This window comes from Vombatus ursinus, unplaced genomic scaffold (assembly GCF_900497805.2).
Source record: "Vombatus ursinus unplaced genomic scaffold, bare-nosed wombat genome assembly UNPS02009918.1, whole genome shotgun sequence".
Classification (NCBI taxonomy): domain Eukaryota; kingdom Metazoa; phylum Chordata; class Mammalia; order Diprotodontia; family Vombatidae; genus Vombatus; species Vombatus ursinus.
This window is the reverse complement of record NW_020949696.1, coordinates 5,160,778-5,185,865: the sequence shown is the minus strand read 5'-3', so window position 1 is coordinate 5,185,865 and position 25,088 is coordinate 5,160,778. Positions and strand designations below refer to the sequence as shown.

The window sequence follows — 25,088 nt, the reverse complement described above, 5'->3', positions numbered from 1 at the left end:
GCAGTTCATAGTAGGGGAAAAAAGACATTAGACATAATGTGTCCCAGTTGCTAATAAAGTTTAAAACTGTACTTTTGGGAGTGTGTGTGTGTAAATGTGTACACTTTCATAGATACGTATGTATGTACATATATACACTGGACCCTGGAGTCAAGAAGACTGGAGTTCATATCCTGCCTCAGACACTTTACCAGCTGTGTGACCCTGGGCAAGTCATTTAACCTCTACCTTGGTTTCCTTATCTGTAAAATGGGAATAATAATAGCAGCCACCTCCCAGAGTTGTTATAAGGATAAAAGGAGGTAATATTTGTAAAGTATTTTGCAAACCTTAAAAGTGCCATGTAAATGCTAAATATTATTATATATATCTATCTATTTATCTATATATATATATATGTTCATGTATATACAAACAAACTACACTGAGGACCTTGTTTACCATAACCTAGAATGTGCTATCTTTGAAAAACTGTAGAACAGTCCCACCCTTGTGAAAGAAAAGGATGGCGAAGCAAAACAAATGAGCTTATTGATCCTGCCCACCAGTGTAAGCTTCCCTCCACATACCTGTAGCCTTCTCCTCCTCCCCTGAGGAGAGGAGAGAAGCATCCTTCCTTTGGGTTGCACTCGGGCTATTCAGAGGTCACCATTTGGGCATATCTGTTTTAAAGTAATCTGGCCAATTTAGATACCTGACTCTGGGGGTCCTGGCTTCCCGGGACGTTATGGGCTGAGAACAGACAATGTGTGTGACTGTGTTAAAAACTGAGCTAGAAACCAGTGAGATGCTTTGTATTTTCTGCTGGGTTTCTGAGGTTGTGCTGAGTATTTGGGGTGGAATGTGGAGAAGCAGATCCTGAGTTCTGGAAAGAGCAGCTCCTTTCCCTCCCTGAGGCTCACTTTGTGGAAGAAGAGGGACTTGAAGATCTCCGTGAGCCTGGCTCTAGGATAATCTGGATAATGAGGTGCTTCTCATCTAAGACACTGGGAACTGGCCGAATTCAACTTTTCTTGCTTCTTTCTCCCCAGAGACATCTTCTCCGTGCTTTCTGCTTAGGGTTTCTTTCTTTCCTTCTCCCAGGTGAGCGGAATCAAGGTCCTCTATGAGTCGGAGTTGGCTGATGCCCGGAGAGTCCTGGATGAGACTGCCAGGGAAAGAGCCAAGCTTCAGATTGAAATAGGAAAATTAAGAGCGGAACTGGATGAGGTCAATAAAAAGTAAGTGGTTTTGACTTGGTATCATTTGGGCCTAATTAAAGCAACCACAGAGTTGACAGGCCTGCCATGGCAAGAAATCATCTGGTCTACTTAACTCTGTGGGAGGACTTCATCCATCCTATGGCTTCATTTATATAGGGGGCCCCATGTTAAGAAGATCCGTGCTTAGAAAACATCAACTATGGGGTGGAGGGCAATTACATATTATTAGATTTCCAAAAGTTGATTGTCAGCTTTGCTGGAAAACAAAATATGCCTTCTCCAAAAGCATCTTGCTATGCAAAATCATGCAATAAAAGCCACAGAGCTTATGGGGAAATGAGGCTGGGGCATAATGCTCAAAACCTTCATCAGTGATACTTCAAAAAAGATGGGAGCCTACTAAAAAATGACAGTAGTTTTGTATATGTTAAATGGTTAGGATGGGCAGTCAAGGGGGTGGAGGATGTGGGCTGGTCCTTCTCTCCTCACTGTTCCTTCTGCACCTGAAGACAGAATATACAATGGCCCTTTGTGCTGATAAAGACCTGGAGTTACTTTTGGGCTGTAGCTTGTGAGTCGTGAACTGCTGCCATTTTTGGCACTGTTTCTGAGGAAGAAGTTGTGTAGAAGCAAACTAGAGTTATGCTCAGAATGTTCCCTTGTGTTGGAACAGACACGTGTTTTTTGAAAGATGTGTTATAACACTGATTGCCCTTTAGGGGAGGATGTGCCCTATTACTTATGTAAAATGGGGTCCACCCTGCTTGACCTCAGGTATGAAAATGACATTGTTATTTAGAAAGCCACGCACCCACATTTTCTTAAATGCTGTCGGGGATCAAGGGGAAAACTTTTCTGTTTGTTTCCCCAGCATTTAGCACAATGTTTCTTACATAATTAAATAGTTTTTATTAATGAATTCATCCTCATTTAAGGCTTAATTTCTTTGGCTTGGTATTTTTCAGTCTTTCCTAGTTAACCTTCATTAAGGGTCTCTTTTGAATTATGCCTCATCCTGGGTAGAGGTGACCTTGCCTCTTTAGACTTTGCCAGGGGAATAGAAACTCTGGCTGGACCTTTCACACTTGCCTGGATGCAGATTAGGGGGCTGAGGACACATGAAGGCTGGCCGCCAGCAGGTATTGGGGGTGTTTTGGGACCACTGCACCTCATAAAAGTGCCTGCTGTGGTATGAAGGGACTTGGGATCTCTAGCAGTGAAGGGATTATAGGCCTTTTAAAGTTCAAGGTAAAGGGTAGCACTTAACTAGTAAACACAATGGTGAGGCTTTTAATAATTCCATCTTAAACTTAGTGAGTGACTTCTCTGTCCAAGGCAGTGAGTCAGGGGTAGGGCGTACAAAGACAAAACCAAAGAGACTTGCTATAAGCACCACTGTAGTACCAGCGTAGTACAAGGGGAAAAAATTTTTTTAATTAGGAGGCGGTCAGTGTTAAGTGACTTGCCCAGGGTCATACAGCTAGTAAGTAAGTAAGTAAGTGTCTTGAGGCCAGATTTGAACTTAGGTCCTTCAGACTCCAGGGCCAGTGCTCTATACACTGTGCTACCTAGCTGCCCCATAGTACAAGGAAATTTGAGGAAGGAGAGCACACTTAGCAATGAAGAGCATCAGGGATCATCACAGGTTGATGAAAAAAAGTAAAGGCTTCAGGGAGGAGGTGAAAATCGAGTTATCTTGAAGGAAGACAAGGTTTCTGAGCTATATGAAGAAGAAGCACTTTCCAGGTATGGAATGGCTTGTGTCAGTGCCCAGAGAGAAGCAGGAGATGGGCTTAACAGTCATCTATCTGTTGGCCTAGAAATCTGTCCAAAAATCGTTCCCAAACCTTATCTTATCCTACAAGCAAGCAGACTCTCCCCTCTGTACTCCTTTAATCGTCACTTCCACATCTCTGGGCCTCCTGGAGAATGGAGGAAATGGAGGCTTGCTCAACCATCCAGGGTGAACTATCCTGTGAATGGCCCCTGGAGATCCTCTAAACATCAAGAATCTAGCTCAGTTTCTTCATCTGACAAATAGGGAAACTGAGGGATAGAGGGAAGGTGAATTGCCTGAGGTTGGGACCTCAGCTGTGTTGAAGAAAAAATACTATAGAAATATAGTACGAGAGAGATACAGATTGGTCCAAACTGGCGTAGTACCCTTGCTCTTCAACATGACATTTTGCCCCAAGATGATTTCAGGTAACATTTGTAAGAATCTTGAACTAGGACAAGATATGTTGACCTTCCACAATTGATTGAATAACCAAGTCACCATCCCATAGTTGTGGGCCACTCCTCACTCCTGGAGCCAGACAGAAGGACCTCCTCCCTTGCATTAATATCTTAATCCTTTCTCTGTGGAAAAGAGTGAGTCAGCACTGGACCATCACTTCTGGTGGACTGGTAACTATGGGGAGACTGATTGCCCTTCGATGAACCCAGGACTTCCCACTTACCACTAATCACTTCAGGGATGGGATGGGCACCATCTTGAACAGACCAGAGTTCTTTGCCAAAAGGTTCCCTATCACCCTTTATTTATTTCCCTAAGAAAAGCCTTTGTGTTCTAGCTTTAGAGGAGGAAAAAGGCTTTAGAGGAAAATATCGAATGTTTTCAGTTTTACTATAAATGGGTTTTAAATATGTTTCTCTTGCTAGATAGGAGAATCAGACCTAGAACCCAGGTCAATACTTGATATGCTGGTGCTTTAGCTCTCCAAGTGTCCTCCTGGCAGCATTTGGGTCCCCCACCACATTGATCCAAGGAACACATGTACCCTGCTGTCCCTGGGATGCTGCTGGGGTCCTTTATTTCAATAAACATTTCATGATGCCCATGAAAGCTTTTCACCGGGGGAAGGAGGGAGGGAATTCTGTGTGAGATTCTAAAGTGCAGTGCAGCCTAGCTCTGGAATGGGGAGTCCTGGGCTGTCTACCCTGACCTGTGTCATTGTGAACCAGTCACTTACCTTCTCTGAATGAGAAGGGATCCAGGGAGGCTCCTGGTTAGTCCAGCCTGTACCAGAACAGAATTGGGCAGTGATGGGCAGAAACCTTTGTCCTTTTGACCTAGGATCATAGATTTAGAGTTAGGGGGAGCTTGGAGATTGTTGAGTCCAGTCCCCTCACTTCACAGGTACCAGCGTGGAGCCTGAGGTCACATAGGTAGTAGGAGGGTAGGAGATCAGGGCTTGAAAACCGGAGCTGTCATTTTAAGTCCGGCCCTTTTTGCTCTCTACCATTTTGTCTCATTGTCTGAACCTGACTTGTATCCTACAAAGCTCCCAGGACATATGAGCAGCCATGGTCTGGTAGTGGTCTTCAGACCCTATGATGTCAAACTGGCACCAGGGGAAGCTGAGGAAAACTGGCACAGGGTGGTAAAGCCTTATTGTGACAGCCCTCTTGGGGCAGAGTGGAGCCAACCCTTCTGCCAGAGAGTGCCTGGCCAGGGCTGCCTCTCCCAATGACGGCCTCTTATCTAGCTGTCAATACTCAGTCCAAAGGCCAGTGTTTGGGTGATAATTCTGCTGAAACTGGGAAGCTGCCCTGGGGCCCCTTTGCAAGCCCTTGCCCTGTGGGATGTGGAATGTTCATCTAGGTTAACATGGTATTGGGGGAGGAAATGAAACTTGGAATCAGAAAGATGTGGGTGGGTGTCCAGGCTGAGATGTGTGATGTGACCCGGGTGGGACAGGTCACTTCATTTGGAGCTTTTTTTCCTTCTACAAAGTGGGATGAGCCTGAGCTAGAGAATTGTCCTTTCCAGCTGGGTGTCTCACACTTAGCTCCTAGAGATGTTGTGGGAAGCCCCTCCCTATACTTTAATGTCTTTCCCCTGAGACTTCAATCCCTTTCCCACCTGGGAATCCGCCCACTGACCAGCAAATCCTAGAGCTGACAGGTTCCCCAAGGATACTTAGGCCAGACCTTGCCTTCAGGCAGGCCAGGCTTTCCTTTGATCACTGGGGGATGATGGCACAACTACTGAATTTGCCAAAGCTGAACAAGTTACTACTAGTGCTAGCTAAGAGCCTGTGAGAGCCGCTGACCTGGATTGTCCTGTGAGGGGGCCCATTGCCCCCTGCTGGTGGGACCTGGGATAGGCCTGTTTGGGCTGTGCAGCAATAATAGTGTTACTCACCGAAATAGTGGGCCTTGGGGCTCCAGTTCCTTCGTGTTCTTTAAGAGGGTGATGCCTAGGGTGTACTACCTGATCTGTGCCTTCTCTCTAGTAGGGGCCAGGCCTCTTCTGTTTGGTAGCAGATCCTCTTTCTGGTCAAGCACTCATACTGGCCCCCTGAGACCAGCTGTTTGGGTGGTGGTGGGAGGTTTTGCAAACTGGAGCTATTTAAGGAGGTACTGTTGAAGGGAACCCTACCATGCCAGGAGACTTTCTTGAGAGGAAACCTGTTGGGTTCAGTGTGAAGTTGAATGTAGCCAACATAATCACTTAGGCTTAGAATCACTTAGGCCCCTTTCCTTCTGCTTGGGGGTTTGAAAATAGCACTGGCTGGGTGGGGTGGACAGGGACTCAGATCACAGAGTAAGATGGGACCTCAGATACTCTAGTCTAAAAGAAACCTAGAAAACATTAAAGACCAGAGGGGAAGGGACTTTTCCAAGGTCATACAGGTTGTAAGGAGCAGAGCTTATTGGGAGATTTTCTTTCTCACTATTTTTAGAACTCTTTGGAGACTGCTGAGTCAGGTTTTCTCTGCTAGAAGGGAGGGCTAGAGGATGTTCTTTTGGCCCTTGCCTTAGCTGAAGTGACGAGTAAGAACTTGCCTTTGGACACTTGCTATATGTCCATTTGGAGAGGCTCAAGAAAACGCCTATCTGGGCACTTAGTGATGTGGCTTAAAGAGTATAAAATATGTACTTATTATGAACACCTCCAATTGGGTATTTGTTTAAAATCTCCATCTTTTTCTTAATCTTTTTTGCCTTCTGTGTGGCAAACAACAAAGACTATTGTTTTCTTTTTTTAAAGTTGAGTAGAAATACATGCATTGAAATTTAATGTTTTTAGATTGGGCAAACAACTTCCCGTTTTACATAGATGTGAGGTAGAGAGAAGGGAAATGGATGGGCCCATGGTGGCATAGCTAGTTAATGGCAGAGCTAAACTGGAACCAGGGGCTCTTGACTCCCAGTTCACAACTCAGTCTGTTGCCCTAGGTGGTCATCAGGCTGGACCACAGTCTGTCTGCTTTATTCATCCAAGCATTTCTGCTTAAATTTCAGCTGTAAGAAAAAGGATGGAGATCTGACTGTTGCCCAGGGACGTGTGAAGGACCTTGAGTCCCTGTTTCACCGGAGTGAGGCTGAACTTTCTGCTGCCCTGAGTGACAAACGGAATCTGGAAAGTGATGTCGCTGAGCTCCGGGCCCAGCTTGCTAAGGTATAGACTTCAACCTGCTTGTGAGCCAGTGGGTCAGTGGTCCTGGGCATGGCAACCATTCTGCCTTTAGAATGGACCTGGCAGCCTGTGACAGTCTTCTGGGCCACTCTTTTCCACTCCTTCTACTTCTTGTCATTAAATCTTAAATCTCCATTCCCTGTCATGGGAGGTATTTAAGTGAGGCTGGAGGGCCCTATTTGGGATTCCAGGTAGCCTCATCAGTGGGAAGTTGGGACTACATGCATATGTTGCCATGCCAAGGCTGGGTGAATGGCCGGGAGTTGAGGTAATTCTGTTTATGCAAAGCCAGAGTGTGACCCCAATGACTGCAGCCATGTGAAATGCCATGTCCTTAGTCATACTTGCATTGAATTGCCTTACAATCCTAAGAACTGACAGGACTGGAGTGTTCTCCATTCACCAGTAACCTGACATCCTAGTTTGACTCTTAACAACCTGTGAAGTGGGTGGTTCAAGAGTTCTTGTCCCCATTTACAAATGAGGAAACTGAGAGGTGGGAGGATTCGCCCAGGTCACATAAGTAATAAGTTCTAGTCTGGGATTCCAACCCATTTCAAGTGACTGCACATTAAGAGTTCTTTCTACTACATTACCCAAGGTCTGAGATGTGCTTGCTCCCTGACCTGGCCTGTGGATTAATACTGTGCCTACCATTAAGACCTAAGGGTCTCAGGAAAGTTTGGGTGGGGTGGAGTGAGGGTGGGAGTGGGAGGAAGGCACCTGAACATGTTGGGTTCAACCCTCAATATCAGGCAGAAGATGGTCATGCTGTGGCAAAAAAGCAATTGGAAAAGGAGACACTGATGCGGGTGGACTTGGAGAATCGCTACCAGAGCTTGCAGGAAGAGCTAGACTTCCGGAAGAACATATTTGAAGAGGTATTTTATCCTGTTGTGAATAAAGGGCCCGAAGGGTGGTGTGGGGAGTTTAGTTCCTAAGTGCATTTGTTGGGCCTTTCCTCTGCCTTCTCCTTGACCCCTAGACAAGGGCTAGGCCAGCTTTTGACATATTGTGAAGGAGTCAGAGACTTCCCTCTCATAGCTCCTCCAAGAACCCTAGATACCACCGTCATTCCCCTGTCCCCTCGTAGCGGGCTGCCCTGCAGTCTCCTCTTCTCCACCCTCTCATTAGAGAGAAGAGTGTGGCCGTGTGGATAGGCTTTGGGCCCAATAGCCTCACCCAGGTGGAGGCAAGACCTAGCTCTGGGCTGATCACTATGTTCTTTCTAAGCTGTCTCCATTAGCACCTGACACCTGGTACTTTGTACATGTTAAGCACCTAGTCTTTGTTGAAAGAATTGAAGAAGAAATCCAGAGATACAACCAGGGAGATGGCATCTTTGCTGTCAAGGGAACAAGGGCAGCTCTGGGGCCTTGAATTGTCAGTGACTTCAAGGACTTCTTCCCTGTCTGTTCTCTCCTCCTTGCTATTCACATCTGTCATGAAACAAGGACTCTGGTTGGAAGTTTGGGTCAGCTCACCTTCTCACTATCTTGATGCTTCTGAGAAGAGAAAGCTGTAGCAAAGCAGCTTCCAGCTTTCTGCCCTTCAGCCGAGAAGCAGACCGCTGATTTCCAGTAATTGTCCTTTTCTCTCTCGGGCTAGGAGGTACGAGAGACTCGCAAGAGCCACGAGCGCCGCTTGGTAGAGGTTGATAGCAGCCGTCAGCAGGAATATGAATTCAAGATGGCGCAGGCCTTGGAGGACCTTCGTAATCAGCACGATGAGCAAGTGAGGCTCTACAAGTTGGAGCTGGAACAGACCTACCAGGCTAAGGTATGAGCAAGGGAGCCTGCTGCCCCAGACCTTGTGCCCTGAGAGGCTGGAGGTATTGGTTCCTGAAAGATCAGCCCCAGAGGAGTTCATAGTCCTTAGCACCCATACTTTTACTGAGGACCAATCAGGTTAAAATAAGCATCTGAGGGTAGCCTGAGGGTGGATGTGTGTGTTAAAGGCTTGTCCATTCTGATGGTCCCAGCAGCAGCTTCTGGCCATTCTCATCAATTGTGGGAGCATAGTCCTCCTGCCTCCCTCCTTGCATTACTGCTCAGGCTTCAGTGCAGCAGGGCCTGTGAGATCCGATTGCATTGTGTACTCTAAAGAGGACTGTGCCCTGAGGCCATGCACCCGGTGGGTGTGGTAGAACAAGGGGATGGGGCAAGATGAGATGCTGTGGTGAAGGCAGGTAGGCAGTCACATGTGGGGAAAGCTCGGCTCCCACCAGGGGCAGGGGTCAGCTCAGCTTTCCTCTAAGTGGCCTGTCCTGTTGTGTCTTCCCTCCTTCCCTCTTTCAGCTGGAGAATGCCAAACTCTGCTCTGACCAAAATGACAAAGCAGCCAGCGCAGCTCGGGAGGAGCTGAAGGAAGCCCGAATGCGAGTGGAGTCTCTCAGTTACCAGCTTTCCAGCCTCCAGAAACAGGTGATGCCCTGGACCCCCTCTGCCTCCTACTTTGGATCATTTACCCTTGGGTTCCATGCTGAATTTTGTCAGCAGGCATTGAAACACGTGCAGTCTCTGCTCTTGGAGGGCTGTCCGTCCTCAGACTACCAGGCCTCGGGCCCTTTTTGGAAGTCATGACATCAATGCCTTTCTCATTCCCGTGAAGCTCAAAGAAACTGCATGTTTTTCCAGCTCCAGTCTCATTAGAATAATTGAGATGCTCATGATTTTATACAGTACATTGATTGACGAAGCACTTGACTGAAAACAAGTATCACTTTGCATCTTACCTATGAAGAAACTTGGGTTTAGGAATATGAAAGGCCTGTCCCAGCCTCCTACCCCGTCTTTTCTGACTTAATTCAAACTGCTCAGACAGTCCATTCACTCAACAGCTATCATTCACTCAGTATATGAAGTGCCTTTGAGAACAGATTAGATTAGACACAGATCCTGCCCATGCTAGGGAGCAAAACTCAAATACGCACTAGAATACAGTGTTCCATAGTAATACTGCTCCCTAGTGAGGTTGTAAAGGACTGTGAGGCCTGAAGGGTACTCAAAGCCAGAGATTCTCAAACTTTTTGTTCTCAGGACCCCTTTATACTCTTAAAAATGGTCGAGGACCCCAAAGAACTTTTGTTGTGTGAGTTCTATCAGTGTTTACTGTATTAGAAATAAAAAACTGATACATTTCTAAATATTCATTTAAAAATAACCCATTACATGTTAACAAAAAATAATTTTTCCAAAATAAGGATTAGTGAGAATTGCATTGCTTTATATATTTTTGCAGATCTCATGAATTTGCAACTTAATTTCTCATAACCTTTTCTGCATTCACTCTGTTGTTTAACCCAACGCCTGGCACATAGTAGGTACTTAACCAATGTTTATTGACTATTGTGATATTTTTTTGGTTGAGGTATATGAGGAAAATCCAAAGTCATACAAATATGTAGTTGAAAAAAGGAGGAGTAGTTAGTTTAATAGTCAAATAACATCTTAGATTATTATGAAAACAGTTGGCTTCATGATCAAATTTTGAGAAGTGCTACTCTAGGCACATGGGACAAAGGACAAAAAGAGAGGAAGGGGTCACGGTGTGTTTGTGGGACAGGACAACAACAAGGCCTTAGAGGGGATCGTGTAAGGTAATACCCAAGAGGCATTATAGCCACTTTGGAGAGGACCTTGAATGCTAGGTAGAAGAGCTTTAAGTTTATTAGGTAGCCCAAGGGGAGCTGAGCCCGGTGAGTTTTGAACAGGGAGTAATCTTTTCATAAGAAGGATTATTCTGGCAGAGACATGAAGAAGAGCAGAGAGGCCAAGAGTCTGGGGGCCAGGCTATGGAATGGTGGGTGGCAGGAAGGACAGGCTAATGGTGCCGAGAGAGGTTACAGAGAAGAAGTAGATCTGGGGGGGCCAGGTGAAAGTGTGGATCTGAGAGAGGTCAGGGACGAACACCAACACAGAGGAGTCCCATTCCTGGCTTTGAGGCTGTGCCGTTACAGTAAGCGAGCTTGCTGTAAATCACTTGTAGAAGAAGAATGTGGCTGCTTTCTCATCAACTTCTTTGGCTCATGCCTCACCTTTGGGATTAGCTTTTTTTATCTCCACTGCCTACTTTGGGCTCTCAGGTTCCTTGTACAGTATGGAGTCTGACCAGCTGGATTAACCACCTTCTGTGAAACCGTAGGCCAGTGCAGCAGAAGATCGAATCCGTGAGCTGGAGGAGATTTTGGGTGGCGAGCGGGAGAAGTTCCGCAAGATGCTGGATGCCAAGGAGCGGGAAATGACAGAGATGAGGGACCAGATGCAACAGCAGCTGACTGAGTATCAGGAACTGCTGGATGTCAAGCTTGCCTTGGACATGGAGATCAATGCGTATCGGAAACTCTTGGAAGGAGAGGAGGAGAGGTAAGGGAGGGCAGGCTGCACTCTTGGCTTAAAAAATGTTTCAGGAGGGAGGAACAGGCCTCCTGGGGCCCTCACTGAAGTGCTCAAGAGAATTCCAGTGATAGCTCATTTGTCCAGTGTTATTGGGAAATGTGTTCTACAGACACTTTTAGAGATCTGAAGCAGGTTCCTTTTAAGAACCTTTTTGTTGTTTGAGGCAGTGTTGGTGTAAATCTCTAAAAACGTATCACACGCTTTCCTGGCCATTTCAGGGAGACACTGTATGTGGAGTCACTTTTTTGAAGATGAGCATACATTACTCTTCAGGGCCTTCAGGAGCTCTCCTGCACAGAATGGCCCCTGCCGTGCTGGGCTTCCAGTTTTCCTGGGTCTGCTTCTTGTCTTTTTCTTTTTTTCTTGTCTTTTTCCTGTCTCTTCCTCCCTGCCAGGCTATCAGCTCTCATCTGTGGCTGCTTCCCTTGGCAGCGCTCTCCCTTTACCCCATTGACCCTATTTTGGGATGAGAAACCCGATTACCTTGACTTGTTAAAATTTTGTATAAAGTAAGAGTCAGGTCCTTTGGGATAATCCTCTGGAAGAGACGCCCACAGTTTAGATCCTGGATATGTGATGTGGCTTTTGGCCATTTGGGTGACTTCTATTGGTTTATTTTGTGATTACTTCAGTAATTTTCAGCTGTGTCCCCCATTCCCCTCCCCCCACCCCAGCCCCACCTTTACCCAGTGAACCTCCTTTGCCACACTCTGCTCTATAGCTTTAGGAGGAAGGTGAATTGCTATCGCTTCTGATCCTGTTTAGTCAGAATTACACAGCCTTTAACTTCATCTTCTTTTGGTTCTCCTGGTTCTGCTCACTGCCCTTTGTATTGGCTCATAGGGGTCTTCTCATGTTCCCGTGAAGTCCAGATTTGTTGTTTATTACAACACAGCAATATTCCATTGCAGTTACTAGGAGGCCTTTTTTGCTTCTTTCTCAACTGAGTTTTACATAATTGACATTTCTAGATGACTGAACATCTAAGTGAGCTTTTGCTGTAGATGGTCAGCTGTCCATTTGCTTAACTGATCTCTCTGATCACTGCTGATGTTGTCCAAGGTCCGGGACAGTTAAGATAAACTTCAATTCAATTATTATTTACTGAGCACTTCCTCTTTGCTCTTTCTTGTGCTAAGTGCTATAGAGGGCTTCAGCCCTCATGAGCTTGTCCTGTTTGGTGGGGGGGCACTCAGTTTGCCTAGAATCATAGTCTCTGAGTTGGAAAGGGCCTCGGTATCTAGTCCAAGCCATTCCTGAGTAGGCAGGCATCCCCTCTGCAGTATAATCTGAGGGTGGTCAGCCTCCCCTTGGAGACTGTCAGCGGTAGACAAGAGAGGCACTCATTCCACTTTTGGATGACTAATTAGTAGAAAGTTCTTACTTATGTGTGACTAAATCTTCCTCTTTATAACTTCTAGCTGCTGTTCAGCCCATTTTGGCAATGGCCCTCTTCAGCATAATAGAAGAAAATGACTGTGCTCTAAAGTCTGCTCTTTTCCTAGCATACACAGAAGAATAAGGTTAATTCTATGATAATGTGAGAATTGAGAAAGTGAGATCATTCTGCTGTTCTGTTCAGCAAAACAGAGCCATAAGTCCCTTGGGACTAATCTAGCTCCTCCTCAGCCACATTACTTGTCAAAATGTGGGCATTTGCATTTTTGTGTTAGCCACATCACTGGCATGTAAAAAAGTACAGGTGAAAACCAAGCCTTTGGCTCAGGAGTGGTAGATTTCCCTGTATTGTCTCAGTGGGTGAGTCTGCTGGGACTTCTCATGGACTCTTGCTCAGTTCATCTCAGAGCTGCTTTGCCATTCTTGTCCTGCCTGACAAATTTTTTTACTGAGTACCTAAATTATGTTAGAGCTGAAACCCTTTTGCTGGAACAATTCAGAAAGGGCTTGGCTAATTGATAAAGAGGGAGCCTGGAGAACAGAGTTTGTTTTTTGGCCTTAACTGCAGCCCTCCTAAGACTTCATGAAAGCAAGAACAACCCTTAGTCTGAATTCTCTTCAGTCTTTTCCCCTCCTCGTGGCTCTGCTCCAGCCAAGCTGCTTCCTGGCTTTCCTTAGGAAACCTCTGAAATGCAGTCTTGGGTCAGTGGTGACCTGTCCAGCCCAGCCTCCTGTTCCTGAGGAGGGCACCATGGGATAGTTGAGGGGCCAACTCCAGCCCTTTTAGGTGTTTTCTAGGATATCCATTCCCTGAAAAGGTATTACCCACCAGAATTGTCTGTCAGCCCTCCTTGAGCCGGTTTACTTTTTGGTTTGCAGGCTGAAACTGTCCCCTAGCCCATCATCCCGAGTCACAGTGTCCAGAGCCACCTCGAGCAGCAGCAGCAGCAGCACTTCAGCCATCCGCTCTTCTCGAAGCAAGAGGAAGCGAGTGGAGCTGGAGGAGCATTCAGGCAGCGGCACTAGCGGCATCGGCACTGGCAGCAGCGCCAGCAGTGCCAGCACTAGCAGCTTCCAGCTGTCGCAGCAAGCCTCTGCCACCGGCAGCATCAGCATAGAGGAGATTGATTTGGAGGGAAAATTCGTGCAGCTCAAGAACAGCTCTGATAAAGTGAGAATGCAGGCGCCATGAGTTGGACAAAGGGGGAGGGGGGCGGGGAGAAGGGCTTCAAATCAGAAAGCAGCTTGGTGGGAGGGAGCCAGGTAACCTGGGGGTCCAAGTATTTCTTCTGGTATTTCTCAGTTGTATGACTTTAAGCAAATCACTTAACATTGTTGAGACTTAGTTTCCTCATCTAAATGTCAAAGAAAAATATTAATAATTTAACTCTGTTTTAAGCACAAGTTTGCCAGAAATATTTTAATTTTTTTTTATTTCATTAATTTATTTATTTTTGGTTTTCAACATTCACTTCTACAAGATTTTGAGTTCCAAATTTTCTCCCCATCTCATCCCTCCCCCCACCCCAAGATGGCATGCATTCTGAATACCCCTTCCCCTAATCTGCCTTCCCTCCCCCCCCACCCCACCTTCTCTTATCCCCTTCCCCTTCAATTTTCCTGTAGGGCAGGATAGATTTCTATACCCCATTGCCTGTATATCTTATTTCCCAGTTGCATGTGAAAACAGTTTTTAACATTTAACATTTTAACAAAGTTTTTAAAACTTTGAGTTCCAAATTTTCTCCCTTCCTCCCTCCCCACCCACCCTCATTGAGAAGGCAAGCAACTAGATACAGGTTATACATGTGTAGTCATACAAAACACTTCCAGAGTAGTCATGTTGTGGAAAACTAACTATATTTCCCTTCATCCTATCCCGCCCCCCATTTATTCTATTCTCTCTTTTGACCCTGTCCCTCCTCAGAAGTGTTTGCTTCTGATTACCGCCTCCCCCAATCTGCCCTTCCCTTTATCATCCCCCCTTCCCATCTCTTATCCCCTTCCCCCCTATTTTCCTGTAGGGTAAGATAGATTTCCATACCCAATTGAGTGTGTATGGTATTCCCTCCTTAAGCCAAATCCAGTGAGAATAAGATTCACTCATTCCCTCTCACCTTCCCCCACTGCCCCTCCATTGTAAAAGCCTTTTCTTGTCTATTTTTTTTTGAGGTAATTTACCCCATTCTACCTCTCCCTTTCTCCTTCTCCCAGTATAATTCTTTCTTATCCCTTAATTTTATTCTCCATATATCACCCCAACTCACCCTGTGCCCTCTATCTATCTATCTATACATATAATTTTTTTACCCTCCAACTACCCTAATACTGACAAAGGTCTCATGAGATACAAATATCTTTCCATGTAGGAATGTAAACAGTTCAACCTTAATAAATCTCTTATGATCAGAAACATTTTTTCCTTTTTTTTTTTTTTTGTGAGGCAATGGGGGTTAAGTGACTTGTCCAGAGTCATACAGCTAGTAAGTGTCAAGTGTCTGAGCCTAGATTTGAACTCAGGTCCGCTAGACTCCAGGGCTGGTGCTCTATCCATTGCACCGACAGTTGCCCCAACATTTTTATTTAATATTAGAGAAATGTCCAAACTGGCACAGTGCCCTTGGACATGTCTCTCTTCCAAGACAATTTAAGGTAACATTTATAGGAATCTGGAATAATGAAAATGTCTTCATTGTTAAGATGCAGTTTGGGGTTAGGATAGTCATAAATTAATTTTTTCTTTGGCCACTCCCTCAAGGATTGTAAGGGGTGGTCTCCCCACAGTGATCAAGATAGAAAATTCTTTCTGAATAATAATAAAGGGGTGTGGCAGGCTCTTCTGGGGATGAGGAAGTTGTACTCTTAGTTCAAAGTTCAGTATCCCATGGGGCATCGAGGTGGTGCAATGCATAGAGCGTTGGAGTCAGGAGGTCTTGGGTCCAAATCCGGCCTCAGACACTTACTGGCCGTGTGACCCTGGGCAAGTCACCTCATCCTGTTTACCTCAAAAAACAAACAAACAAACTAAAACTTCAGCATCCCTTAATCCATTTCCTTAAGAAAAGACCTTTAGTCCTCAACCTGTTACCCACCTTTGGGGAGGTAGGGATGGTGAAGATGTAAGGCAGGTGCAAGTCTGGAAAAGGCTTGTGAATTTTTTTTTTTTTTTTAGTGTTTTCAGTTGAACCAAAAAGGAGATTTTTATCATGTCTCTACATGGAAAACAAGGTATTAGAGGAAAAGCACTTTCTAAAACTTTATGTGTTATAGAAGAGTAAACTAGGAGCTCAGCCTTGAGTGTAACCAACCTGCTCTTTGTCTTGATTGACTGACCTGGTGCCTTGTGTGTTTTCTCTAGGATCAATCTCTAGGGAATTGGAGGCTAAAGAGACAAACTGGAGAAGGTGAAGAAATTGCCTATAAATTTACTCCCAAATATGTTCTTCGGGCTGGTCAGACTGTCACGGTATGTCAGAGAGAACTAACCGTTGGGGTCGTTGAGCTAGATTAGGGGAATGCTCCCCCTAGTGATAGGTGCCAAGAGAATTGCCAGTCTTGTAATAGGTAGGATCCTGACCACTCTTGGGCAGAGAACAAGCACCTGGTGACCTTGCCTGGTACAGCTGCTGGTACCTGGCATGATAGAGTCTGGGATGGCATGATGACTGCTGAGGTGGGAAAGAGGAGCTGTCCTGATGTTGCTCTGACATTTCCTTTATTATGTAATTAATTAATTGAGGAAGGTCTCCAGCCTTTGCTCTGAAGTGCTGTGAGAGATGGTGACTTGGCTTTAGGAAGAACAGTGGGCTTTTTTTACCTGGTGAGCTGGGGAAACCTGGGCCTTCCTACCCTGCCTGTCAGAGGAGAGGGAGAATCACTGCCCTTTTAGGCTGCAAAAGGAGGTGTCTGCTGTTCCCTGAGCGTCCTGACCTGCTGCCTACTTCTCTTTGATTACATGGGGGAGGACTAGCACATGGAAGGCTTTGCTGCTGGCCTAGCGACGTGATGTTTCACGTGTATGAGACATGGGTGCCATTTAAGAAAGCCAGAATTAGATCACCAGCAGTAATTTGGTGACTGGCTTGCAAGACAGGATTGCCTTCTGCACCTTTTGCCTTCAGGCAGCTTTTCACCTTAACAACCACATGGCTGGGTTGGGGGTGGAGGGTGAAGCAGACCTTCTAGTTGTTTGAGAAGGAAGGGGAGAAGAGCAGCAGTCCTTCCCCACCCTTGAGGCTTTCAGGAAGCAGCTACAGGGATTATTGTCACATATAATTCCTGTCAAATCACTTTTCTTGGGTCAGAAGCCAGGTAGAAGGACCCTGAGAACCAGGGCACACGTGGTAAGTTGGAGCAAAGTGGGGGCGGGGTGTCTAAGCTTTAGGTAAATCATCTGGGATTAGGAGGGAGGCAGGAGAAGTTTCAAGGCCCCAGGGACAAGGAAGGACATAAATACTTGAACCACGTGGTGGTTCTGGACTAGAAGCTTTCCTTTTTCCTCTGAAGGAAGGGGCCAATCTTCTAGCTGGCTGTTCTCTTGGTAAGGCAATTGAAGACATCCTCATTGGAATGAAGAGGGCAGAGAGAGAGGCAGCTTCTGGTTGGAGACTTTGAAATTTGAGATACAGGTTATAGGTGCTCTGGATGGGAGCAATTGAGAATGAGGTGGAAGAATCCCTCACTGTGTTTTTCCTCAGATCTGGGCAGCAGATGCTGGTGTGACCCATAGCCCACCATCTGTTCTTGTGTGGAAGAACCAGAGCAGCTGGGGCACTGGTGGAAATTTTCGAACATACCTGGTCAACGCAGATGGAGAGGTACTTTATTTAGGTGTGGTTGAGGCTAACTGGATTGTAGTCACAGTATCCTCCCCTTTGAATGGGGCCACAGCTCCTTGCTCTCAAAGACAGAATTTGTACTTGTCTTATTTTCCATGTGTTCTTTGGGTCACCAGCTGGTTGGCAGGGCCCCCTTAACCAGGGTCTCAGAAAAACCCACCAGAACTATGGTTCTCTGTTATAGAAACAAACTCCCATGATAGCCAGCACTCTCTCCCACATGACAGAGCCTTCTGGGGGGTGGGGGAAGGCTGCTGTGGCCTGCTATAAAAAGAGGCAGGCAAGTGTATGCATGTGATGCAGTTATGTCAGCTTGTACATCTAGAGCCCTTTTAACTCTTGTTTTTGGAAATCTCCTTTGGTTTCCCACCAGTAGTTACCTCATTTGATCCTCATAGCATCCTTGTATGCTGGGGATGGTGGGGAACTGAAATCCAGAGAGGGTATTTCCTTATGCAAGGACATAACTAGGTTAAGAAGGGAGTGCTCCCAACAGATCTTCCCAGACCTCAAGGGGAGCGCTCCTCCTGCTTCCCCACCTGAGTGGGCACTCTGCAAGCTGTGTTAGAAGGGCTAACCAGGGTCTCCTCTCACTGATGGATGGCTCTGTTTGCTTTGCCTAGGAAGTGGCAGTGAGAACAGTGACTCAATCACTAGTTGTTCAAGAGAATGGGGAGGAGGAAGAGGAGGAGGAAGAAGCAGACTTTGGGGAAGAAGACCTTTTCCACCAACAGGTAGGTGTCCATCTTGTTCTTTCTGAGGTTTTGTCCAAGGATAGGTTTGGGTGTGTGTGCAGGAGTTTCACTGGCCTCTGAGCTCGTCTGGTCTAGCCTGCTGATTTTGTGGAGGAGGAGGAAATGGAAACACTTAGGCCAACCTGGTTATCACAAGGTTTTAAAACATTAGCCTGCCAGATGCTTGGTGAAGTATAGCCAGTTGATCCTTTGAAACTGCCTTCTTAGGTCGTTATTAGCCTGGGTACGGCTGAGTTTGGGAAGACCCATGGTGGGCTGTTGGTGGCAATACTGTTTCCAAGTATGGTTGGTGCCAAGTAGAAGCTGGAGGCAGGCTGATGTTGGTTTGCCTTGGGTAGTATTAGAATAATACTGGGATCAAGGAATAGGAAGATGTGTACTTAGTCATTCCCTCAGGGCTTCCTCCTATGTGAGTAATAATCTGTAGCTACTTAGGGCCCTAGTATGTACCTACATAATCCTACCTGTTAAATCACAAAAGCAGGTGTAGAAAGTTTAAACTTTGTGTCAGCGTGCATTTGCCTGGTGTGTTCATTTGCTGTTCCCTAAAACACACCTTTGTTCTTGTTGAGTTATATCAAACTCTTTGTGACCCCATTTAGAGTTTTCTTGTTAAAAATACTGGAATGATTTGCCATTTTCTTCTGCAGCTCATTTTACAGATGAGGAAACTGAGGCAAATAGGGTGAAGTGACTTACTCAGGGTCAGCTAGGAAGTGTCTGAGGCCAGATTGGAACTCAGGTCTTCCTTACTCCAGAACTGGCATTCTGTGCCACCAAAACACAACTTACTCATTGGATAATTTTGAAGCCTGAAATAAACAACAGGAGCAGAAAGCAATTAACTTTTAGACAGGTTTTCTAAGAATGTCCAGCACCCCAGTGTGGGGATTGCCTGTCAGTCTGTGATGGTCTAGAGCAGGGTTGTCAAACACCAGTGGAAATAGGGGCTATTAATCCATACATAAGGATCCCTGTGGGCTACATATTGACTTAGTTTTAAAATATAATGCTACTTATTTTGTATTTTTATTTAGTTAAATATTTCCCAGTTACATTTTGGTCTGTTTTGCCCCCCTCCCCTCCCCTGTGGTTGGGGGATGGGGGGTGGGGCAGTGTGTTTGATAGCTGTGGTCTAGAGGGTATGATCTTAAGTTGATAGACTGTAGCTATCCATGGCCCTTAACTATACCTTAATTTATAGCTGGATAATCATGAATAAAATAATATGACCAGGTGGCGCAGTGGATAGTGTCATGCCTGGAGTCAGGAAGACTCGTTTTCCTGTGTTCAAATCTAGCTTCAGACACTTACTAGGTGTGTTACCCTGGGCAAGTCACTTCACCCTGTTTGCCTCAGTTTCCTCATCTGTAAAATGAGCTGGAGAAGGAAATGGCAAACCACTACAGTATCTTTGCTAAGAAAACCCCAAGCAAGGTCACAAAGTCGGACACGACTAAAAAAAGACTGACTAGCGATTGAAAGCTTTTAACCTTCTTATCAGAACTGATCTTTCTAAGGAGTCATCAGTTTTATTTAGGGCCCTAGGTTCTCAGCTTTAAAAGGGTCCCCAGAAACCAGTCCATCTGAGGCATGAATGCCCCCTGCCCCGACAAACAACATCAACAACAATGCAGGAGAGGCTGCTTTACCATGACCTTTACGGGGTGTCCTCAGTGTAGGGGGCTCCTGGCTCCCCAGGGGCTGCCCACTCTTTGTGTTTCTGGACAGCAATCACCGTTAGGACATTTGAGACTGAGTTCAAATCTGCCCTACTCTTAATTTTTACCCATCAATCCTAGTTTTGCCTTGAGCTAAGCAGAATAAATGCAGCCATTTAGGTCTTCGGAGAATAGTTGTCACTTTACCCGTAATCTGCCAGATGCACAGAGGTGCTTAAGGTGTCCTGAAAGTGCCACAGGTGCCTTCCTTTCATCCTTAGGAGTTGGCTAAAAAAGATGGGTGACTGAGTGAGTGGGAGGATAGGCCAGCTTCCACTGAAGTTGCATAGTCATCCCCCTGAATTCAAGGATGAGCTACTAATAAACATTTCTTCTTTTGGCCACCTAACTCTCCCTGTCTCTTCCTTTCTCTTTCAGGGAGACCCCCGGACGACCTCCAGAGGCTGTTTAGTGATGTGAGTGCCCACCACTCACTTTCCTTACCCAGCTCCTGCCTTTCCTCAGAGCCGCTGAAAACTATTTTTGTATCATTGGATTTCTTTATTCCTTGTTACATTTCTAGAGATTTTTTAACCAAACTGCCAGAATTTTTGAATGGATTTCTCCTCCTTCCTCCTCCCTGGGTTGGGTGTCCCCTCCCCTGAACTTTAGGGGTCCCTTCAACACTACTATCCAACTATTGCATTTCCCCCATTTTAGCATTGAGTGAATTAGAAATTTTCAGACTGGTAAATCTTACCAAACTGAAGCTAGGCTTTTTTTGCAGGGGTGAGGGGAAGTGGGGGTGGAGGGTGTAGATTAATAAACTTGAGTTACTGCCCTAGAAGTTGTTTTTACATGATGGTGGGTGGATTCCCTGGGGAGGAATCATGAAATGAGAAATTACCTCCACCCCTGCACACATACCCCAGGACCCTCCAGGAGTGACCACCAGCTGTGAAGAGGGCACAAGATATTTTTTAGTGTTTTTTATCAGATCTAAAGTTGAGATAGCCATGTTGCCTTGGTGGCTGGGGGCCTGCAGATGCAAGCTTTTTGCAACATGACCCATCATGTACAAAATGAGCTGAATAGAATATTGAAGCAAATTTTTCTTTTCTTTTTTCATTTCCTTGAGGGGAATTGGGATGGATCACCTGACGGGAATTTGATATGTGATCTGCCCTGCATAAAATGTTTTATAATAACTTCTGCCAAGTGCGGTTTAGTCTCAGGCTTCCTCTATCATGTTTCAGTGAATATCAGAAACTGACATTTGCATCTATCTGGGCACCACAAAGCATCGTGGCTCCCTGGTAACAAACTCAGTTTTGTTTTTTTAAAAACTCTTCAGGGCATTTGAATTCTCTTCACAGGCCAGCCTGACCCTGGCCTCTTGTGGATTTTGCTCTTGAGCTACTCAAATGAAATAGGTTGGTATGGCCTAAAGTTCTTGATGGGATAGTTGTGGCTCCTGAATGTTGTTCCTTGATTGCCCACTTCTACCAGTCCTTGTGGGTCTGGCTAAGGGCTTTTACCTTAGTGTAGCACTGGGGAACTTGCAGCCTCAAGCCTACGTGTGGCCCTGTAGACCCTCAAGTGCGGCCCTTTGACTGAATCCAAACTTCACAGAACAAATCCCCTTAATAAAAGGATTTGTTCTGTAAAACTTGGACTCAGTCAGAAGGCCACACCCAAGGACCTAGAGGGCCACATGTTGCCTCGTAGGCCTCAGGTTCCCCACCCCTGCCTTAGTGGTTTAACCTGCAGTGCAACAGGGCTGAAAATGATTTCAAAAAACCTGGTTCTCAATCAGCCTTCAAGGTTATGTCTCCACAACCTCAAATAACTTTAGTGTCGAGGAGCAAGTCATTGTGGGCTGATTAGATTAGATTTACAAATACTCTTTGCTACAAGATGGAAAGCTAGCCAAATGTAGTATCTGGGGCGGAATGCACCAAAAGCCATTCAGCTGATTGGACTAGTTAGTTAGCACTTAGATTAAGAGAAGAAAAATATTGATGGTGCAGATGAGTCTTAAGAAATGTCTTCCTCTGAAGGGAGATGTTAAAATGGAATTTGAGCTTCTTCCTTTATGTGTAATGCCGCCTAATGCACACCTGATAGCACTGTCAGGGAGTGGGCATTTTTAGGTAATAGGTGGCTACTTTGGATAATGTTGAATTTTTCCCTCGAATTTGACTGACTTTTCTCGTCTGTTATTCCCACTCTGTGTATGTGGGTAACTAAATATGTAGTGAAATCATACCTATCTTTGTCAAATATATATGCACCTATCTATATCTACCTATATATATACATATATCTTCTTGCTGAAATTATGTTTCTCAGACAAAACATGCAAATGCAAATTAACCTTTCCTAGACTGATATTTTAAACCATGCAGTCCACCTTCCAGCTGCCGAAGCCCAAGTCTCTCCTGCTAACTTGCTGTGTTTACATGCCCTCCTACCTGTATACATAGAAGTTATTTTTTTTAATGGATATTTATTTTTTTATGTTGGCCAGTAGGCAGATTGCTTCATCTGGCCTAGGGAGCTCTGATACTCAGTGGCTGGGACCTTGTCGAAGGCTGGGTCAACATAGGGGTGGTGCTTGGCCCCATGTCCAGTTGCCTGGGCTCATTTTGTTCTCTCTGTTTACTTGGTGTTTCCTCCCCCTACACTGAGCAGTGATGGCTCCCTCATTTTTTTTTTTAACTGAATTCCCTTGTACAAGTAGCTTGAATTAGATTTCAAATTATCTGAGCCATTGGCTGTTTCCTGCCTGACTGAGTGAAACATATTCTTTCCCCAAACTCTAGAAAACAGGTTGCTTCCTCCAGAGCTAGCTGGGTGGATTAACTAACTATTCCCTATGAAACTAGAGTTTATGCAAATCCTGTGTTTCACTCTTAAGTGTAGAAATAGTCATTGTTTTCCCTCTACTACTGTGTGCACCACATGTGACTTGCTTTCTTTAGGGAATTGTGTGTCAAGAACTGAAGTGTCTGTCAGTTTGGCTTTGATTAAGCTTTCCTCTTGGAGCCTGTGGGCATGTGCTACCTTTCTGAAGAAACATTCCCAAGAGCAGGGTCCAAGAAGGTTATATCATGACAACTTTGTCTTGTTTACCAAAAACCAATGTTTTTTAAGGACTAGACTGTCCTTTCTGCAGGGCCAAGGCAGCCTCTTGGCTTTGTTGTCATGATCTTAAAAGATCACTGCCACCCAAACACTTTTAAGAGGCAATTCCTGATTTTAAAGTAGAGACACATATAAACTACTGTATTCCTTCCACTAGCTGTTCAAAAGTAAATGACCAGAGACATTTGCCTTTACTTTTCTAAATCATGTGGAATTTGCTGGAAAACATGCCGGCCCTATCAGTCATAACCTGAAGTGGACAACATTCAATTTAATCTGGTTAAGGAGCTTTTAAAGTGAGGGAGGTGCTGGGAGCACCTGGGTTGGCCCTGTTTGCCATCCTTCTTAATAGGCTCTTGATGAAATTTTGAGCTGAGGGGGCTGGTCCTCTCCATTGATCTCCTCTTGAATGACACAGAGCTTCTTAGGAATTGTCCAGATGTCTTGGCAACAGGCTGAAGGCACTACCACTAGCATTTGGTTTCGTTGTACACCTGAAGAAGTGAAAAAAGGCAGTAAGAGCCAAATTTCAGTTAAAGCCAGGGAAGCAGCTGTTGGCCATTTTGGTCAGTTAATGATGCATGCCCTGTAGACCAAATGAGATGGTAGAATGTGGCCGTATGGACTAACTGTGTTAGCCACCTGTGGAAAGCTTTAGGGGAATTCCAGAAACGGCCGGGCTGCTCAGCAAACCCCTTCTGACTTTGTAGTCTCAACCCTTCTCCCAAAGCAAATGGAGGAAAAATGCCTCCAAGGAATTAGCTCTTTGTTTTTCTGGAGGGAGCCCAATTGATGGGTCTTACACAAGATAGGCAGCTAACCACGTTCATGCAGGAAATACATGAGGTGCCAGAGCATCTCTGGTCATGGTCACAATGTGAATGATATTAACTGTGAAGGGGCATTCCCTCTGTACTCTTAGCCTTCTGACCTTTACAAGGGGACTGATTCAACCCAGGGTCCTAGGAAGGCCCAGTCATCCCAACCCAACAGGAAAGGAGCGGCATTCATTCCTATTTGGACAAAGCCACGAAGGTGTCAAAGGTGGGAGCTGAGTAACTGGAGACAGTTTCTTGGTGACTCTTGTTGCATGTATTGGGAAAAAGTGATTAGGCAATTTCTTATTCAGTTTCTTCTCTTCGCTGTCCAGGAAAGAGTTCATTCTGACCAAGGCATCCTTGGAGACTAGGGCAGAGCCAGGAGCTAAGTGTGATCGGCAGTCTCGAGCCTTTTCCTAGTTCTCTGTTCTCTTTTTATAACTGGTTTTAGGCTTCATATAGGGAGGCTCTTTGCTGGAAGGTTAGCTGGTTGGTGGCTGCATGTTAGCCCATAGTGGAAAATGGAAATAGAGTATTTGGAAACATTGAGCAGCATGAACCTTTTTAATACTGAACATGGCCTGGGAAACAGAATTTTTACTTGCCCTCAAATATGCTTAGCTTTACACCACTTTAAAATAATTCAGAGGTGATTTTTTTTCTTGTTTTGTATAAGCCCACATTTACATACAATTATTCTTTGTAAACATAATGCCTTTTTCTTGAAATGCTAAGGTCTAGATGAAAAAGTGGTTAGGTGAAAGTAGCAGTGATGACCCTAGAAAAGCATGTGTTGAAGCCTGGCTTGATCCTTTGAGTAAAATAAATCCTAGGATTGGGTAGGGGGTGGGGGGTGGGCTGGGGAGAGGGGTTACTTTTGTGAAAGGTATTAGTGCAACTCAAAAGATCATGAAAACTTGATTCTTCACTGATTGGGCAGGACCAACATTCCTCCCCAGGTTATCACACTAAAGGTGTTAGCAATAAAATGTTACAAGCAAGCCCCAAAGGCCTGCAAATGACTGAGATCACTTTCCATATCCAACTATTTTCATAAGAATAATGACTTTTGACTTGAATGGTAGTTTTAACCATACAACTTTTAGATAGCTTTGTTCTATTTATATAGTGGCCATTGATCATTATGGATGTATTCTTTATGAACACTGCTGTAAAAAAAAATAATAAAGGTTTAAATGACTTGCTGAGTTGGATAGTTACCATGGCAAACCCCACAAACTTCAGTAGAAATGACAGATTGTCATGCAGAGCATCTGAGAACTATGTGATAATCTAGACTTTATCATTTCAAAAAAAAATTTTTTTTTAAAGAATATACATGCATGCCAAATGTCTTTTTCAATGATTTGTAATATACGTTTTATGACTGGAAACTTTTTTGTACAAGACACTTCAATAAATGTTTTGATTTAACTATTGGTTA

General features: G+C 45.1%; 1 protein-coding gene across 1 annotated transcript in view; it reads left to right on the top strand.

Annotated features, from left to right (window-relative positions):
* LMNB2 (lamin B2) overlaps nucleotides 1-21,347 on the top strand; it is a 30,385-nt gene extending 9,038 nt beyond the window's left edge. The window contains exons 2-12 of the mRNA XM_027853105.1: nucleotides 1,084-1,220; nucleotides 6,456-6,612; nucleotides 7,386-7,511; nucleotides 8,239-8,409; nucleotides 8,928-9,053; nucleotides 10,774-10,994; nucleotides 13,305-13,596; nucleotides 15,784-15,891; nucleotides 17,123-17,242; nucleotides 17,887-17,997; nucleotides 20,118-21,347. Coding sequence (XP_027708906.1) covers nucleotides 1,084-1,220; nucleotides 6,456-6,612; nucleotides 7,386-7,511; nucleotides 8,239-8,409; nucleotides 8,928-9,053; nucleotides 10,774-10,994; nucleotides 13,305-13,596; nucleotides 15,784-15,891; nucleotides 17,123-17,242; nucleotides 17,887-17,997; nucleotides 20,118-20,159 — 1,611 coding nt within the window. The 3' untranslated portion in view covers nucleotides 20,160-21,347. The remainder of the gene's footprint in view (nucleotides 1-1,083; nucleotides 1,221-6,455; nucleotides 6,613-7,385; nucleotides 7,512-8,238; nucleotides 8,410-8,927; nucleotides 9,054-10,773; nucleotides 10,995-13,304; nucleotides 13,597-15,783; nucleotides 15,892-17,122; nucleotides 17,243-17,886; nucleotides 17,998-20,117) is intronic.
* The last annotated feature ends 3,741 nt before the right edge of the window (nucleotides 21,348-25,088 follow it).